The sequence below is a fragment of the Prionailurus viverrinus genome, chromosome E1, assembly GCF_022837055.1.
Source record: "Prionailurus viverrinus isolate Anna chromosome E1, UM_Priviv_1.0, whole genome shotgun sequence".
NCBI lineage: Eukaryota > Metazoa > Chordata > Mammalia > Carnivora > Felidae > Prionailurus > Prionailurus viverrinus.
In genome coordinates this window covers 5,799,681-5,819,452 of record NC_062574.1, presented here as the reverse complement: position 1 = coordinate 5,819,452, position 19,772 = coordinate 5,799,681, and the positions used below count along the sequence as shown (strand labels likewise).

The 19,772-nt window shown below is 51.0% G+C and overlaps 1 protein-coding gene across 1 annotated transcript in view; it reads right to left on the bottom strand.

Annotated features, from left to right (window-relative positions):
• Nucleotides 1–19,772, bottom strand: part of DNAH9 (dynein axonemal heavy chain 9) — a 330,380-nt gene that overhangs the window by 202,088 nt on the left and 108,520 nt on the right. The window contains exons 27-29 of the mRNA XM_047832566.1: nucleotides 18,831–18,987; nucleotides 13,120–13,224; nucleotides 2,684–2,841 (exon numbers count right to left, since the gene is read on the bottom strand). Of these exons, the coding sequence (XP_047688522.1) occupies nucleotides 2,684–2,841; nucleotides 13,120–13,224; nucleotides 18,831–18,987 (420 nt within the window). The remainder of the gene's footprint in view (nucleotides 1–2,683; nucleotides 2,842–13,119; nucleotides 13,225–18,830; nucleotides 18,988–19,772) is intronic.

The following is a 19,772-nucleotide window of genomic DNA, read 5'->3' as shown; positions in this document are numbered from 1 at the left end:
GATTTTCACAACATATAGCTCAAGAACATTTTTCCTTTAAGTTATTTTTCATGGCTTTCAAACAGATTCTCAACCTGAAATATTTTGCAACCTGAAATAAGGTTAAACATGCATCCATACAATAGCATGCAACACGGCCGTGGAAAATAATGCTATAGAAGGAAAACTATTTAATGGTACGGGAAAAATTTTTCTTAAAATTTTTTAATGTTTATTTATTTTTGAGAGAGACAGACAGAGCGTGAGTCGGGGAAGGGCAGAGAGACAGGGAGACACAGAATCCGAAGCAGGCTCCAGGCTCTGAGCTGTCAGCACAGAGCCCGATGTGGGGCTCGAACCCACGAACCAGAAGATTATGCCTGAGCTGAAGTCTGATGCTTAACCGACTAAGCCACCCAGGCGTCCCTGACACAGGAAAATATTAATTAACGAAGGCAGGATACCAACTTGTACAGGGTCTTATCCCAAGTTCAAAAAAGGAATATAGTCTGCCCACCCAAGGTCAGAAGGATCTCTGGATGAAAGCATTCAGATGGGGAGGGCCGAGGTTCTGGAATCAGACCGACTGGGTTAGAACCCCAGTTCTGCGGCTTGCTCCTTGGGCTACTGGCTAACCCCGGTGATCACGATTACTACCCTGGGCCTTTGCGGACCCTGTTTTCTCCCTGAACAAGGGGGGCACGAATAGTGTCTTCCTCACAGGGTTTTTTGAAAACGAGGTGTAAAAGCAGATGTTTGTATTTGTCGCTTTTTTTTAATGTTTTTATTTATTTAATTTGAGAGAGAGAGAAAGAGAGAACAGGGGAGGGGCAGAGAGATAAGAAGAGAGAGAATCCCAAGCAGGCTCCACACCATCAGCACAGAGCCCAACGTGGGGCTCGAACTCACGTACCGTGAGATCATGACCTGAGCCAAAACCAAGAGCAGGATGTTCAACCGACTGAGCCACCCAGGTGTCCCTGTATTTATTGTTTCTATAAATATTTTCTCCGCCACCCCCACCCCCAATTTTCTTCTATAGATAAATGTTGCCTTTACGCTCAGGGAAAAAGAAACGTAGAGTAGTCCTGACCTCCGTTACTGTTTGCAACCCAAGTGCATTTAATACATAATTTGGTGCAAACAAACAACAGACCTATTCTGTGCCATCCGTTCAGGCCTGGTGATGTTCCATTAGGAACAGTCCAGTAGGCAGAAAATCAGAAGCCATGAGGCCTCTTTATTTTGTTGGGCTGACTTTGCTTTCCCGAGAAAAAGAATGGAGACCCCAGCCCCTTCTAGAAAATGCATTTGTGTTTTCTTATCACAATGAAGAAGATTTAAACGCATGAAAATATCCACTGGGGGTGGCCAAGGCGAAGGAAAAGATACGTGTTCTCACACATCGCTACCAGGAATGTAATTCAGCACTGCTCTTTCTAGAAAGCCATTTGTCAGTGTGCATCAGGAGCCTTAAAAACGTGCCTTCCCAGTTAGCTCTGTGATTCTACTTCTGGGAAGCTTAGCCAAAGAAAATCATCACGCATACAGAAAAAACCACTTAGGTACATAGGTGGGCATCACAGCATTATGCATAAATTTGTCTGAAGTGCTAGACAAGGTCCTAATGTTTAAATATGGAGGGTTACTTAATTACGCTGTGGACCACACACTTGATAGAATAACGTGTAGTCACGGAAGGAGGTTTCTTAAGACCATCTAACAGAAGAGGTTATTTGTGATAGGATTACGATCGAGTATGAAACGAAAAAGACAAAACAGTATGAAACTGTGTGTGTGGGGGGGCGCCTGGGTGACTCAGTCAGTCAAACGTCAGACTTCAGCTCAGGTCATGATCTCACGGTTCGTGAGTTCGAGCCCCATGTGGGGCTCTGTGCTGACAGCTCAGAGCCTGGAGCCTGCTTCGGATTCTGTGTCTCCTCTCTCTGTCCCTCCCCTGCTCCCTGGCTCTCAAAAATAAAATAAAACATGAAAAAAAATTAAACTTATAAAAAGAAACCATGTGTGGACCACAAGTCCATGACTTTAAAATACACATATGTTGGGGCACCTGGGTGGCTCAGTTGGTTGAGCGTCTGACTTCGGCTCAGGTCATGATCTCACAGTCAGTGAGTTCGAGCCCTGCCGTCGGGCTCTGTGCTGACAGCTCAGAGCCCGGAGTCTGCTTCAGATTCTGCGTCTCCCTCTCTCTCTCTCTCTGCCCCTCCCCTGCTCATGCTGTGTCTCCCCCGTCTCGAAAATAAACATTAAAATTTTTTTTAAATACACATATTTTAAATACAGCTAAGCAAAAAATAATTTTACTGATGGTAGCATTAAAGGTGTTTTTTTTCTTTTTTTTTTTTAAGTTTATTTTGAGAGAGAGAGAGAGAGAGAGAGAATGCGCACACGCACGCAGGAGGGGCAGAGAGAAAGGGAGAGAGAGGGAGAGAGAATCCCAAGCAGCTTCCACACTGTCAACGCAGAGCCTGACGTGGGGTTTGAACCCACAGAACCACCTGAGCTGAAACAAAGAGTCAGATGCTTAACCAACTGAGCCACGCAGGCACCCCTAAAGGTAGTTTTATAAGCTTTTTAAGATGTTCCAAATGTCTTCTAATATACACGCCCTACATTTTCAGTGGAAAAAACCAGGAGACCCTTCTCTCCGGGGGCCCTCGTGTGGGGCAGAGCGGACGCTCACCTGAACAGAGCCTTGAGATTCTCCGGCAGCTCCGTGCGGCCGGCGTAGCCCGGGTTCATGGTGATGAAGATCCCCACGGAGGGATTCAGGCGGATCTCCTCCCCGAGGAAGCTGAACCGCTGCTTCTTGTCTCGGATCGCGTCCTGGATGCTTTTTACCTGGGGAACGAGTCAACGGAGAAAGGTCCCTCCGCCGTGTGTCCCAGGGGCGGAGTGGTAGCTAGGGCTGGGAAGCATGGCCATAGCCAACACGGACACCTGCTCCCAGGCCCCCTTCGTGGAAGGACAGGCAAAGCGACGGCACCCTGGACCCTCCGCTGGTGGGCGCGGGGCGCCTGTCTAAAAGAAATCTGGCCGCCTGTTTCTGTATTTACAACACAGCGGCTGAGAGTGAACAGCAAGCGGGTGTTTAACCCTCCCCGTAGTTACCCTGGAAATGCACTAGCAGTGATCTCTGGCCAGGCGTTGTTCTGAGCACTTCCGTATTCATTCATTTGCTTTTCACCACGATCCTTTGCCCCTTTGCCGGCGGGGAGCGGGGGCACTTTACTGCCACCGGCCCCGTCTCTCGATGATGAAACACAAGCACTGAGCAGTGGGACAGTCTGCCCAACCTGACATCGCTCCAAGGTGGTGGCACCCGGACTGAAGCCAGGCGAGTGGATTCTGGAGCCTGGGCTCGTGGCCGCTGCGTGATCGAGAGGGCACTGGTACCTACCGGCTGGGCTTGTTTTTGTTTAAATGAAATAAAGCCCCTGAAGAGAGTGGCATCCAGAAAACGCTTAAAAGCAGCAGTCAACGGGGCGCCTGTGTGGCTCTGTCGGTTGAGCATCTGACCCTGGGTTTCTGCTCAGGTCATGATCTCACGGTCTGTGGGTTCCAGCCCCGCGTCGGGCTCTGGACTGACAGCGTGGCGCCCGATTGGGATTCTCCTCTCCCTCTCTGGCTTCCCCTCCCCTACTCTCTGTCTCTCTCAAACTCATAAAAGTTTTTTTTCTTTTTTAAAAGTCTAGCAGCTAACATGGAAACTGTTAAGGTGACCATCGTCACCGCAGTCGTGGTCCTCAGCCTGGTTTACCTCCTCAGACTGCATCTCTAGAACCGATGGCATGAACACAGCCTCACCCCTTCAGTGACGGAGTGCCCTGTAGATGGTGAGGAGAGGAGGGAGCCCCAGAACCAAAGCGAGGCTCGAGCTTCATCCCCGGGGCTATTCGTGCCTTTCTAAAAAGATGAGACTTTTTCTTAAATGGTGGGGATATATGCTAAAGCTTGAGCTGGCTGGCTCTATATTCTAGATCATTCTTACAGCCCCGGGAGGAGAGACAGAAAGGAGACCACCATTTTCACACCCGGTGCCTTGGAAAGAGCGCTTGCAAAGATGATCAGTGACAGAAGGCGGGAAGGCAAGGGGCGCCCTTGTTCAGGCGGGCCCCTCGGAATGTCTCTTGGGTAGTTCCAGCTTGTCGGGGCTCCCGAAAGCAAAACCCAAAAGCCGGGGGGACCAGTGCAAGGTTTTGAATGAGCTCCCGTCCTGTCAGCCGCGTTCGGGGTGTTTGGAATAGCCAAGGGTTCTGTGGAGACTGGGCTGCAGGTAGGTGTGTGTGTCCGGGAGAGAGAGAGGGAGAGAGAGAGAGAGAGAGAGTGTGAGAGCGAGCTCGAGCATTTATGAAAGAGACAGCTGGAGCCTAAATAAGGGGAAAGACGTGAAACCACCGGACCGTGTATGGCAGAACAAGGCTCTCTCCAGTGTGTGGAAGAACGGGCACTCACCGGAACGTGTGACAGTTCCGTAATTAGGATTCAGCTCCTTCCCCAAAGCGAGGCCCGGAAGGCCACACGCATTTGAGCTCATGGCAATTAGTTTGAGACCGAAACTTCTCTTCTGCGAAGGGAATGTCGATGCCTTTGCGGCAGAGGTGGTCTCCAGAGCCTTGCACACGACCTCCGGCCTCCCGGCCACCCCGCGGCTTACGTGGGTGGTGAAGGCTGGGCTCTCTCTGGGCCCGGTCCTCCCCATAAAATACACTGAACAGTCACCATCCTAAGGGGCAGGGGAGTGAGTTTAATTGCTATTTACCAACGGCTCGGATACCTTTGGGCGAAGGCTGACCTGGGGCCCTTTCTGCTGACAGTCTGAGTCAGCCTTCCCTCCTGCAACACCGAGGCCCAGGAACCTGGCGCTCGGTGAGACTTTATGGCACGCTGGAGGGCGGGCGGCGTCCATCTGTAGGGGGCGCCCTTGAGGGACAGTGTTGGGCCGATTCAAGGCTGCAGTTAACGCTGGGGCATCAGTGCTGGTGGCAGGCTCTGTTCGCTGGGCTCACGCTGGACAGGACGGGAGACTGCCTGCCTGGCATTTTCTCATCGTCTTAGGAACAACCGAGGTCCGCGGGATGAGCCTTGGAATGCAGCGGTCAGGGTCCAGGAGGCCCCGATAGAGTCCAGAGGTCCTTCAGGATGTCGGGGGGGGGGGGTGGGCAGGGGCAAGCAGGTGGGCTGGGATCGTATGGATTAAACCCCGGGCCCAGCCAGGTGGGGGTGCACACACAGGCAGGCATAGACTGTGCACCTATAGGTCAGGTACACGCCTCCCTCACAGGGGTCTGTTTCTCCACTAAAAACTTAACCGCTTTCAAAGATTTTAAAACCACGCAGAATAACCACAAAATAGTAACTGACGTTTTCTGAGCGCTTGGAAGGCACCGGGCGCTTTTCTGAGTATTTTACGCGAGTTATCCCGTTAAGTCCTCTTAATAGCTGCACGAGATGGGGGCATATCCTCGTTTTAGAGATGACGAAACAGCCAGAAGCAGTTAAGAACCTGTACTACAGACATGCAAGATGCCGAGTTTCGGGAGGTGGGGGAGGGATACGTGGGGCCTCTACACGATTTCTGCAACTTTTCTAGAAGTCTAAAATTGGTTAAAAAATAAAACTTTACGAGGGAAAAAAAAGAAACTTGCCAGGTGTCTAACAGTTGGTAAGTGGGGCACCTCAGGGCACCCCAAGTCACCAACCAGGCAATCTGGAGACAAAGCACATACACTTAATAGCCACTTTCTCAAACAGTCTCTTACTAGAAGGACACCGTGCCAGCCACATACGGCTCCTCATCAAACACATAGCTTTCAGAGGAATTTTGTTCTGTTCTGGAAATAATAATTCTGACACACGTTTCCACCGAGTAAGAAAAGCTGTATTTGTCACTCACCAAAGAAAACAAACACGGAGAGCTATGTCGAAAAGAGTGGTCTCAAATGCGGGTGAGGGGGGGATGATTTTGCACCTGCCCCCCCCCCCCCCCCACTCCCCAGGGGACATCTGACCATGGCTGGAGACTTTTTTGTTGTCACAACTAGGGGTCGGGGTGGGGCGGGGGGGCGGTTTGCTAGAATTATCCGGCCTCAAGACACGGAGGCCTTTGACATTTGCCAAAGTTGGGAAAACCATGATCCGCAAAATCAAACATTTTACCAGTGAGGAAACTGGGGGCAAGGAGGTGTAAGTGACTTGTCCACCATGCCACAGCTCGTGTCCCCGGGGCCTACCAAATTCCCATGCAGATTATTGGCCCTACCCCAGTTTGAGCCAATCAGAAAGGCTGGGGTGGGGTCCAGCTGATGAATAAGGCCTCCAGGTGATCTGGATATATGCTCAAATTCGAGAACCACAGCAGTCCAGGCAAATCTTGGGTTTCGGCTCATCCCTGCCACTGCCCAGGTGTCCCTGTCAGAGCTGCCCCTCCCTCCTCAGTGCACCTGCTCTTCACTCCCTCCTGCTGTTGGTAGGACGTGTCCCTGCAGCCCGCTAACCTGGGCCAGTGGGGCTCGAACCTGTGGGTCTTGAGATGCACCCACGCTCCACAGCCCTCAAGATGTTCCCCTCGCCTGCCCATCTCCCTCTCCACTCCGGTTCTCGAAGTTTGCTGGACAAAAGAACCACACAGAAAGTTCCCAAAAAAAGACTTGATGCTTAGATGATGCTTAGGTCTTGCCCCAGACCAATGAAACCAGAATCTTTGGGCTCAGAGACTACGCATTTGCACATTCCTATTTTTCAGAATTGCCCAGGCAGTGCTACGGTGTAGCCAGGGTAGAGGATACAGAGTCAGAGAAGCAGATCTCCAAGGTTATGGTGGGTACGAACCCCTGGAGATCTCGTGGAAATGCAGATTATGTTACAGCAGGTCAACGATGGGTCTGAGTCTGCGTTTCTAGTAAGTTCCCAAGGGAAACAGGTGCTGCTGGCCAATTAAGTGTCCCTGCCACTGGTCCCAACTGCCCCCTACCAATTTCAAGAGTCCCCACTGGCCCTCAACCAGATGAGCTCACTTTGTCTTCCAGCCTCTACAGCCTTTAATCATCCCTCTCTCCTGGAGCTTGCTTTCTGCCTTATGCTTTTTTTTGAACGTTTATTTTTGAGAGACAGAGAGAGACGGAACATGAGCAGGGGAGGGGCAGAGAGAGAGGGAGACACAGAATCCGAAGCAGGCTCCAGGCTCCGAGCTGTCAGCACAGAGCCCGACACGGGGCTCAAACCCACGAACCTTGAGATCACGACCTGAGCCGAAGTCAGACGCTCAACTGACTGAGCCATCCAGGCGCCCCAACCGACTTATGCTTTAGATGTGTGGGTAGATTTTACCCCTCTAGGTCGTGGTGGCCCTGACTGCAGATGAGCAATCCTGTATTCTGTACAAGCCACGTGTGTTTGCCTGACCGTGGGGGCCTGATGGGACACCTTAAAAATGAGGTCTTTCCCTTCCAAGGCTGGAAGCTGGTAATCACGGAGGGTTCTGCCCCTACATCCTCCCGCTGGGGCCTTGTATCAGACACACTCGTGAAGTAGAAAAGTCAGGCCACCTTCCCCGCAGGTGATATGTTTTAAGGAGGTCACGGGCTAGCCCTAAGCTACATAAAACCTGTCAGCTCTTTCTCCTTTGCCCCTCACATTCTAGGGAAGTGGTCCATTCTGCGGTCCGCACTTTGCCCCCAAATGCCATGCGTTATTAAAATCCTGCCCGGCTCAGTCCACGCTTCCCTCTGCAAAGGAGGACTGGAGGGTGCTGCCTTCGGCAAGTGCAACCCACTCACCAGGTTTCACGTTTTTTTAAAAAAAATATTTCTGCGTTTGCACCTTAGACCTTAAGCTCCTCTATCAAAGGTGGCAGGTGGGGGGCTCCCTTGATTCTGAGACTCTAGCATTTGTTTGGCGCCCTGAGTCCGTGGAGCGCTGCTCTGGTGACCTCCCAAGACCTTGCCAACCGATTCGCTGCTTCTAGCTGCTTCCTGCCTCGGCTCAGCACTCCTGTACCACGGGGAAGGAAGGGGCATGGTGGAAATGCCTGGCCAGGGGGCACCGAGGGGACAGGAGGCTGGAGGGAGAGGGCAGCGGAGTGCGCCCTGGTGACACTTGTCCCTGGGCCCGGATAACCCGAGGTCCGGCGAGCTGACCGCAACAGCATTAGCAAAATTCCGAAGGGGGGAAAAAAAAAGGTAGTATTTTCTACGTTTTTTAAAACAGCAGAGTAATTGCTCTTGGAAATGCCACACTCTTTCCCCGTTGGGTATGTAATTCTGCTTGACCCATCGGACAGAAACAGGAAAATACCCACCTACGAGAACACGGACGCACACGCGCTTTTGTGGAAGTTACTGGAAGAGCACAGACAGGCAGGCCAGGAGCCGAGGGGAGGGGCGGGGAGGGTAGAGGAGGACTGTCCCAGCTGGTGCGGCTTCTGAACCAATATGCCAGCCTAGATGACAGTGTGAATAATTAAGTGCAATTTTCCCCTTGGACGGGTGTATGATTTTAAGTGGTACAGCCTCCAATTCTGCCCAGGCTGTTGTCAGACCACTTTCTTGAGAACCGTCTCTCCCACGGGGTGTGTTCCTAGCCTGCAGTGTGAAAGCACCCGGGAATTCTGGGGGGGAACTCATTTCATTTAATTCCAGAAGCAAAAAGGAACTGATCTTGGTGAACCTCCTAGGACATCCTGTCGGGCAGTTTCAGGATCAGGTGAATTCGCAGTGTTCGTCCATTGCGCCCCGGGGACCACGGCTCTTGGGTTTTGCCTCACCAGTTGGGACGCTAAGTTTGGGAAGAGAGCCTGAGGCTGGGCCAGCTGAGAAGGAGCGAAGGGTGTCCGGGAGACTGGACAGACCTGGGCGTGGACCCTCTTTCCCTGCTCTGTATCCCCCTGCCTTCTGATTCCTTTCAACCCGTTTCCGGCCGTGTTCAGGCAACGACGATAGTGATCACCAACATCATGGCCACCGCCATAATCAGCACCATCACGGTGACTAATATTTGTCGCACGCCTCCTACCCGTAGGGCTTCAAGGGCTCTTACACGTATTAACTCATTTAATAATTATTACACTGCATCTGGCACGTACTGTTACTAACCCTCTTTGCAGACGGAGAGCTCGAGACGTGGACTTGCCCCAAAGCACACAGCTTAGTTAAGTGGCAGAACCGGGGCTGAATACCGGCTGTGCGGTTTCAAACGTGAGCCACGCTCCCAACCACTTCCCCGCCCCTTGCCCGGGTCACCCCACCCCACAAGAACCTGTTTCTTTTCAAATCCCAGCTGCACGAGGGGCTGCTCACAGCATCTCTGGAACGCGAGATGAGCTCTGGGCTGACCCCGGTCTGGCTCTCACTGCTTGCCTGGTGGCTCTTCCCCTGGGCTTCTCGGAGGGACACGGCGAGATGGCCCTCTGGCAGGCCCCCAGTGCTGAGCTGGGACACCACGGGTGTAACTACTCAAGTGAGGGCAGTCACAGCCAGGCAGCCGGGCTGGAGAGCACGAGAGAGGCCCTCTGAGGTCTGGGGCCAGCAGCCAGGAGAGAGGGTACAGGGAGTCAGACAAGCAGAGAGGAGGGAGGTGGGCACCACCTAGGTAGAATGAACAGAGGATGGCGGGCAAGGAGATAAAAACCCGGGCGATACCAGAGCTGCCCGTTATCTGCAGTAGGCGGCTTAAGGAGAAAAGCCCTAGGCGCACATTATAACGACAGTCCTCGATCCCAACGGCCACCAGGGCAGGGAACAGCTTAGACTTCCGTCCCACTTCTCAGAACCCACTGCGGGCCGAGATTTAGTACTCGGAGAAAGCTTGACTTTATTCGTGTCACTCTATCTTCTATCCTGAAATTCACACAGGCCGCGAAGGGGCGCAAACTGGGCTCTAAGTCGGCAAGGTGAATGCAGCCGGCACCGTGCTTTCTTGGTCTGGCTCAGGTTTTGGTTTTGTGTGTTTGGTTTTTTGTTTTGTTTTGTTTTGTTTTGTTTTTTAATTGAGTGAGTTGACAGCTTTGAGAAGCCTGGAGATGTTTTAAAAAAATGTTCTTAACATTATTCATTTTTGAGAGACAGAGCATGAGCGGGGGAGGGGCAGAGAGAGAGAGAGAGAGAGAGAGAGAGAGAGAGAGACAAATCCGGAGCAGGCTCTGGGCTCCGAGCTGTCAGCGCACAGCCCGACACGGGGCTCGAACCCACAGACCGCGAGATCGTGACCTGAGCTGAAGTTGGACGCTGAACCGACTGAGCCACCTGGGCGCCCCAAGAAATCTAGAGATGTTTTTACATAAAAATCTGGACTTTCAGAGGCTCTCTAAAATTAAAAAAAATCTGGCGGCCCTGACGTGCATTCTTCCAAAGCAGAGACGTGCTAAGTGTTGAAGCAGCAGCTCGCCAGGAAAACCAAATGCCCCTGGCCTGTGGCACTCGCCAGGTGCCACAGCTGACCTCAAGCCACCGGGGCAGCAGCCTGGAAACACACACCATCGGCTCCCGCGACCCAAGCTAGTCAAGGGCTTTCAGGCCAAGAGAGTGCTCTGGCCAGCCACTCGACTTATTGTTCCTACTAACTCCTGCGGAATCCAACGGTCCTAAGGAAAGGGATCAGCACCGGGAACGGAAGAAGAGCCCTCGGTTTTGCAACCTGCAGGAGCCTCACCGAGCAGCAGGCCAGACAGGAGCCCATGAATGGGAGCACCAGACTGGCTGTCAAAATCAAGGGCTGGAAGACCGGATGACCTTGGGAGGCATGGGGGAAGTGAAGGGACCCTGCGGAGCCCCCTGACCACTTATGGCTCCCAGCGGCAACCGGAGATGAAGTGGGCCGGGGTGGGGGTGGGGGGCCTTGGAATCAGCTGGCGTTGTGAGCTCCACTGCTGTTCCGCCTCGTGGTGGCTGCGATCCTGCCCCCGGCTCCGAGTCCAGCCTGCTTGGACGGGGACAGCACGTTGCGTGGGGTCAGCATGCTGGAGGAGGGGGTGATGGAGGCGGAGGCTGGCTCCTGCCGGGGCGCGCAGAGTAGGGAGTCAGGATGCTGGTTCAGGCAGCTTCCCCAGCGAGGACCACCCTCTGTCTGCAGCGCCTCCCGCCTCCCTTCCGCTGCCCCTGTCCTCTGAAAACTGGCAGTCAAGCTACACTTCTTTCTTGTCCCTTTGTTTGGACCCGAAGGAAAGATCTCAGTCCTTCAGAGCTCTGTTTCTCTTTCCCTGTACTGTTTACACGCCACTCTGGAAATAACTTTCCACCGGTAGGGGGAAAGTTAAATGCTTGGACCGTATGGAGTCCAGGCACAAGCTGGGAGCACCCGTCATGCCAGCCCCTAGTGCCATCACCACCCAACATTCTCCACCGCGCAGCACCCTTACGCTGGCCTTGCCTGGCGGAGGCAATAGAGGTGGGGGGAGGGGGTGGGCTCTGAAACCACAAGCATCCCCAGCAGGAAACAGGGGCACCCGGCTTACAGGAAGGAGCCCAGAGCAGGTGTCAGCAAAGGCTATGCTTTGCTGGGGTGACCGGGAGGCCATGGGGAAGGCCGGGGGGCTCCCACTGAGGCCCCAGCTCCAATCCGGACCCCCAGGAGAGACCACTGACTTCACAGCCACTGATCTTCCTCCTGCTCAGCCCCTCCTTAAAACCACTGCCAGGCAGAGGGCAATTTGTTTTGCAGAAACCTCCAGGGGCTCCCCGTTGCCTGCTGAAGACAGTACACATCATGGCATTTAATTAAGCCCCTCTGCTGTTTGGTTCGAACCTGCCTCTCAAGCCTCATTTTCTTCTCTAGCATTTTATCCCTTGTATCTGACAGATATCTGTGTCTAGACCTGCACCTGGACAGTGCGGGTGGGGGTGCTGGGTTCAAGTCCTAACCTCGCCACCTGCCAAGAGTGTGCCCTGGGACCAGTTACTTTTCTCTGCTGATCTTTGGCTTCTCTCCCTACCCCGTGTGTGTGTGTGTGTGTGTGTGTGTGTGTGTGTGTGTGTGTATCTATCCTTGTACACCTTGTACAGATGTGAGGATATGTGAAAAGTACCTGGTACAGGACAGACTTTCAACAACAGTTTGCTCATTTTCCCCCTCCCTCTCCCCCTCTGTCTGCTCACTTCCTCTGTCTAGAAGACCCTTACCTTCATCCACATCATCTCCACCTTTTTTAAGGCCTGGCTTAAAAATAATGTGTCTGGGCGTGCCTGGGTGGCTCAGTTGAGCGTCTAACTCTTGGTTTCGGCTCAGGTCATGATCTCATGGTTCAAGAGTTCGAGCCCTGCATCAGGCTCTGCACTGACAGTGCAAGGCCTGCTTGGGATTCACTCTCTCTGTCCCTCGCTCTCTGCCCTATCCCTTCTCACGCTCTATTTCCCTCTCTCAAAGTAAATAAACAAACACGGAAGAAGGGAAGGGAAGGAAGGGAGATAGAAAGGAAGGAATGGAGGGAGGCAGGGAGAGAGGAAGCGCCTAGCAGTCTTGCCCCATATTGTGAGTCAGGAGTTAAAGCACTTCTAGAACACTGAAGAATGCTCATGTCCCCCTCAAGAACTAAAGTCTTTTAAAGTTAGGGATCATGTCCTACTCAACCAGGGACCCTTCACCCTAGTTTTGAGCGTAGCACTTACTATGCCATAGGTGTTGAATGAGTGTTTTCTGGATAATTTGAAAGACAAGTGGCAGCTTAAATAAATCTGCCCCAAACGTGACTTCCTTCCGTCAACAACATTCATCCTGTGATCCTTGCTTTAGATACAATGAGGTGAATTGGACCAAGGGAGCTGGAGCAGCTTGCCCAGACTCAGTGACAAAATGGAAGACATTCCCAAAGTCCATGGCCTTTCCAAAGAGCTGGGCTCCGCCATCTTGTTTGCTGCTCTCCTCACCCCCGTGAAGCAGAGGGGAGATGTTACAGAGAAGGAAATGGAGTCCCATGGCCAATAAATGGACTCACCTTGGTAGGGACCCACAGGACGCCCATATCCTGCACCAGCGTCTGTCTTAGAGGGCAGAGGAAGGAAGGGACGTGAAATACAAGGGGGGAAGGAGACACGGAAGTGGACGAGCAGGGTTGAAAGCAAGAAGGTGTCGACTTTCACAGTGCTGGCAACAAGCCCATGGCCTCCCACCTACTCCCGACCCCCATACCTGCACCGCCACCACTGATAAGACCTCCACAGAGATTCGATTAAACTCATCAAAACAGCCCCAGGCACCGGTCTGAGCGAGGCCTTTGTAGATGTTGCCACAAGACTGCAATGAAATGTACAAAGATTAAATCACTATCAGCGCTGGGTTCGTCGTTACACATCTAAGTCAGTTTCCATCCTTTTTTGTTATAGATACTTCTAGTCCCCTAAGACCGCTGGTTTGAAACTCTTATTAAAGTTTCAAGGGCAATTATGTTTTTGACGGCTATGGGTGCCAATGTTAAGTCACGGGATCAAATAGAACCTTTTCAAGACACTTGGACCCAAATCCCTTCAAAATGTCATCAGGCTTGTGTTACTGTTGATTCTGGAGCTTTCAAAATCCCAGGAAATGAATAAAATATTATTATTATTATTATTTTTTTTTTTTTTGCACCATACAGACAAAAAAAAGCCTTCCACTCCGCCTTTGGCACACACTGATAAAAAAAAGTTTCTATCTGTATCTTGAGATCCGTGCCCAAACACCCAGGCTTCCCAGCGTGATAGGAAGCTGGGGACAGACGGGGGACGTGATAAGATCTATAGAAAATTGAGTGGCAGGTAAATCTCTTCAAATGAGAGCAAGAAAAGAATTTCAAAGGGAAGATGGCCTATCATCTGTCCTGAAAATAAAAACCTCCTGGGCGTTCAGTGTGAACCAGTAAACCAGGAAGCAACACAAAGGGGAAGGTTACAGGGAGACACTCTCAAGGCCACTGTCAAGGAGACATCACCGAAGCCCTGGGAAAATGCAAAGAGTGGCCAAGTCCCACTCGTTTCCCCCATAGCGAGCACTTGCTGACCGTCAGCTCTGAGCACAGCTTGCACACTAGTCACTGAAGGGCTCAGTCCCTCTAAGGACTTCCAGTTAGGTTGTGGACAGAAATCATACAGCCAAAGCGGGTAAATTGCCATGTGAGCAGTGGTTCCGATGGACAGTAGAAGACACAGACGTTTCGTTGTTCAGAGGAGCGGGTCAGCGCACTCTCCAGAGATCCGTTTGGCCGAAAGAGGTAAATTTCAGACGGCATCACGCCCTCTTTCGCCCAAGTTGATTTCATGGAATGCCGCATCTGGGAGACGCTCCCTGAAGCCAAGGCGTTTGGGTCGATCAAGTTTAGGAAACGCCACATTCTGTAACCCTCTGTTGCCAATTTACAACAGATGTTAGGATTTTAAGGGGAGCACTGAGAAGTCCTGCGCAACGAAATTTGGTCAGTGTCTGTTTCATGAGCAGGATTTTTTGTTTTCCTCATGGGAAACCCTGGTTTTCTCGGGATGCACGCTGGGAAACGTGTGGTGGACAAAAGAGAGGAAGGGAAGTCAGGAGAACTGAAGTGTTGGTATCTCACAGAGCCTATATGGGATCTTCATACCCTGGGAATGCTCTTATTAGCATCCGTGTAGGCAGAATGGAAGAGGGTAAAGTAAGGAAGGGCCAAGGGCTTTCTAGAAGTAATTATTATGGTCAAAGGATGACCAAAATCATGATATGTGTAGAGAAAAATAAAGGTGCCATCTTGGCTGGGAAATTGAATTACAAGGGCGCCTGGGTAGCTCTGTCAGGTGGGTGTCCCGTCTGACTCTTGGTTTCCGCTTTGGTCACGATCTCACGGTTTGCGAGTTCGAGGCCCAGCATCGGGCTCTGCACTTAGCAGTGTGGAGCCTGCTTAGGGTTCTCGCTCTCTCCCTCTCTCTCTGCCCCTCCCACGCACTCTCTCTCAAATAGACTTAAAAAAAAAAAGAAAGTTGAATCACAAAAGGAGGCCATGGTTAGGGAAAGCCTTGAATTATTCTAAGGGGCCGTGGAATTTTGGAGCAAAGCATGGTTAAATCAATGTTTTAGGAGAACCAGCCTAATATCGCACAAGCTAGGCTGGATGTGAGGCAGCCTTCGAAAAGGAGGGAAGAGGGGGCACCTGGGTGGCTTAGTCGGTTAAGCTTCCGACTTCAGCTCAGGTCATGATCTCATGGTTCATGGGTTTGAGCCCTGCATCGGGCTCTGTGCGGATGGCCCAGAGCCTGGAGCCTGCTTCAGATTCTGTGTCTCCCTCTCTCTCTGCTCCTCCCCTGCTTGTGCTCTCTTTCTCTCTCAAAAATAAAGAAACATTAAAAAAAAATTTTTTTTTTAACTACATTTGCTGCTTCAGCAATAGCATCTTTGAAATTGAGATCAAGAGGGAAAGTGCGTGGCCAGAAAATAAAGAATGTCTTAGCATTAATGCCGCGATGTTTTCCAGAAAACATGGCCAGGCTTATGGGTTTTTCAACCAGAACTAAAGAGAGGGGAGCAGTAACTTTGCCTTTTCCACACTGTTGTTGCGTCTGCCCTATGACCCAATGCCTCTGTGTGGCATTGAGAAGGCAAGGGGAATTGTGGGGGTCCCCGACTATAGCCCATCTCTCCTCTTTACCCCAACCCCGCCCCGTTTCACCACCCACCCCTCCCCACGTTCACTAGGTGTCATTCCATTCTTTGATGTCTCTCCTTTTTTCTTTTCCACTTATGCTACCCTGATGTCTGGCTGCTGACCATCCCTGGTTTGAACAACTGCAAGTTTCTCAGCAAAAAATCTTCCTCCTTCCAGTCCCGTTCTGCCTCCACTTGTCTTGCTACCCAGGAGTCATCCTCAGATGCCATCCGTTTTCATCATGCCCCGCCTCGATTTCTGAAGCCTGCAGGGTCTTCCTGATGGCCACCACTTCAGGGTCATGTTCTCTCCTTGGCTTTATGTCCACCCCCCCACCCCGGCTTCTTGTTGAACCCCTCTCTCCTATTTTCTGTTCCCTCTCAGGCACTCGGCTGCTACTCCGTATTTATTGCTAGCTTTTCTCTGGAGATACGGAGTTGTTGTGAGTTTCATGAACGACCCTTTGGAATGACATCTGGGGAAGGGCCAGAAGGCTCTTCCTGACCCCCGTTCCATCTTCTCCATCATCCGAGCCATGCCCTGTGAGGACAGGTCAGGGGAGAGGTCAGAGCAAGGAGTAGGGGAAGAATGGGATGCACAGAGAACTTGGTCATGTCTTTAGCCTTGATGTTTTCATAGGCTAGGCGGTGTTAAAATGGCACATGCCCTGTTTGGCAACACCCAAACCTTAAACAGCCTTTGGTCTCACATCCTCCAGGATGTTCCCGACCAGCGTGCCCTGTACTCTTCCCTGTCTCTGAAGTCATCCAGGGATTAGAGTTCTTAAAACACACATTCTACGTGCTCTTTGGTATCTCCCCTAATTATTTCACGTATCTTTCTTGTCTTTCCAGGTAGACTGGGTTATACTTTGTCTGTCTCTGTATCTATCCATCATTTATCTATCACCTATCCATCATGCTCTCATCTCTCTCTCTTTCTCATCTCTCACCTATGTCTATTTATATCATCTATGTATCCATCCATCCATCCATCCATCCATCCATCCATCCACCTTCTCATGATGCACAATGCTTGCTGAGCAACGGCGATACTCAATAAATTGATTGCTGGAGAGTGCTTTGTGATGAAAATAATTCTCAAGGACTGGGCAACAAAGGGAAAAGGAGGTTTGCAAACAGTGCAGTGAGGCCGTTGGTTACAAAGGACATTTGGTGCCTAGGAAGGGACCGCTATCCTTCTAGTGGGTTTCACTACAGCCATACCCATTGTTCTTCTTCCGATCAGTGCTTCCTCCGATCTAGGCTAGACTTGACCAGAACTTTGCACAGTCCAGACAAATGATGGATAGACCCCTCCTCTCATCCTGTACTCTCAGAGGAATTGCTGGAGTCAGAGTTCAGTAGTAAGTGTTGGGAGAATTGGGTAAGATGGCCTCGGTGACCCCTGGCCCATGGGGCGAACTCCTCTATTCCTGCTTGACATGTCAGGCATAACTTTGAAGATATTTTGATTTTCTTCAATCAAAATTCACCAGGTCTTCCACATCTAAATGAAATATCCTCTTGGGTGGCAATGCTGCCTTTGCTCAACTAGAGAACAATCTAGAAACTTAAAATAATTCTTAAAGGTTGAGTTTGTTTGTTTAAATAGAAAAAAAAAACTTTGGGGGGCGCCTGGTGGCTCAGTTGGCTTAAGCGTCTGACTTCGGCTTAGGTCACAATCTCACGGTTCGTGGGTTCGAGCCCCGCGTCGAGCTCTGTGCTGACAGCTCGGAGCCTGGAGCCCCGCTTCGGATTCTGTGTCTCCCTCTCTCTCTGCCCCTCTCCCACTCACACTCTGTCTCTCTCTCTCAAAAATAAATGTTAGAAAAAACAATGTAAAAAAAGAAATAGAAAACCTTTCTTCTTTCAGCCTGGCTTAAAGAGAACTATCACTGTAATGTGTCCAGCAGTAAGAGCAATCATGCTAAAATTTAGACCCAGTGAAATATGGGGAAGACAGCTGTTTTGGGGTCTGGATCCTCATTTTCTTTGCTTCCCGGGGGAAAAAAACACGGTGCTTTTTGGCTGCTGCAACTCTGCACAGCAAAATTTTCTGTACGAGAGAAATTATTAAAGTTACAGCTGATGAATCTCGTTTGGAGTTCTATATGTTCCCTTGAAGTCTCTCAAATTATTTTTAAATTAAATTTACTTTGTACCCATCATACCGTGATTTCTATGTATAAATATTTAATCTACTTAATGCAATTGTTTTATTTTTTCCCCCCGCTATAAATTTATTTACGTGCCATCCTGTTGCAAAAGGGACGAAAGACAGTTTACAAAAATAATACAGGAAAACAAAATAAAAATAATGAAAAAGTGAGAATCTTATTCCATTTTTTTTTATAAAGAGGATCTATAGGAAATCTGGTTGTAAGCAGAATATTTCTACCTAAGAAGTGACCTATAAGCCTGTCATTTTCTCTTGCTTTTCTCTATGACACAGGACTTGGAATATATTTGAGAAGGCGATGCTGAGTGCCTGAGTGAAGACCATTACCCTTGCATTTGTCTGTTGTGAGCATCGAATAATTGATTAGGAGTGGAGGTTAATCAAGTCTGACTTCAGAAGTCACACCTGCCCGGGGCACCCGGGGGGCTCAGTCAGTTAAGTGTCCGACTTTGGCTCAGGTCATGATCTCACGCTCTGTGGGTTTGAGTCCCACATCGGGCTCTGTGCTGATGGCTCAGAGCCTGGAACCTGCTTCGGATTCTGTGTCTTCCTCTCTCTCTGCCCCTCCCCTGCTTGCACTCACACACTCTCTCTCTCTCTCTTTCAAAAATCAAATAAAAACATAAAAATAAAATAAAATGAAAAAAAAAAAAGAAGTCACACCTGCCCTTGTAGAAATTCTGAGGAAACGCCCACTTTTCCAGAAAAGCACAAGTATGACTTTTATGTGAAGATTTTATGGTAGCCCCTTGTGAGCTTTTCTGTGGTTCTAGGTCAAACAGTGAACTTAAGTCTTCAGATATATGTTCAGCTTCTCCATTGTACGGGTCACAAAATGAAGAGCCTCACATGAAATAACCCACCTACGGCTGCAAAGTCCATCGGTGGAAGCCGATCGGCTTATGGAGAGGTCAACAAGCTCCAGGGGTCAGAGATCCTCAGGTCTCCCGGGATGCAGCCAGCAGAGCCCTCCAGGGCCGGGCCTCTGAGCCGGGCCAGGGTGGCATGGATGAGCCTGGTCCCCGGTGTGGCCCACCCCCCGGTCCCCAGGCACCCCCGCCCAGCCGGGCCTTACCTTGTAGTCCATCTGCTCTGAGCAGTTGAACACGTACACCATGACGCCCAGTGCTCGGCCCAGATCTTTGGTGGTCTCCGTCTTGCCTGTGCCCGCGGGTCCTGCCGGAGCTCCGCTCATGGTCAGGTGCAGAGACTGAGTGAGGGTGATGTAGCATCTGTCAAAACATGGGAGCGTGTCGGTCATTCTCAGGGCCCCAGGTGGCCCGGCCCACGGCTTGGGCCCTGCTGGGTCTGAGCTGAGGCTAGAGCTGAGGCTCTGGAACATGGCGGCCAACAGCTTCCATAAAAGGAAAGCCAGAGCCCCAACTGCCATCTGCTCCCCACAGCACTGTGGGGAGCACTCTCTGAAGAATCCTCTGATCGTGATTCTCCCTCCCTGAGCTTGCCCCTGCTCCGTTTTCTAGCTCATTGCCCATTTCTCATGTCTCCTTCAGCCCCAACACTCTAAGGTGCCTTCACATACAGCTGTTCTCACTTGCTCGTGCTCTGTCTTGAAGGTTTGTGTGCCCCACCTCCCCAGCTCCTACGGTAAAATCCTAACCTCCTAAGACTACAGTATTGGGAGGTGGGGCCTTCAGAAGGTGATTAGCTCGTGAAGGAGGAGGCTCAGGAATGAGATTAGCAGCCTTATAAAAGAGGCTTCAGAGGGATCCCTCGTCCCTTCCGCCACCAGGTGAGCCCACAGTGACGAGATACCTGCTAGGAGCCAGAAAAGGGCCCCAGATAAGAACGTGACCATGCCGGTGCCTTGACCTGGGACCTGCCAGCTTCCGGAACTGTGAGGAATGAATTTCTGTTGTTTATAAGCCCCCCGGTGTATTGTATTTTGTTATAGCAGCTCAAATGGATGAGGACACTCAGACACACGAGGACTGTGCTCGTCCCTCTCTCCTTCCCCCACCCAGCCCCCCGCCCTTCCAGTCTACCTGAGCCGTGTCCT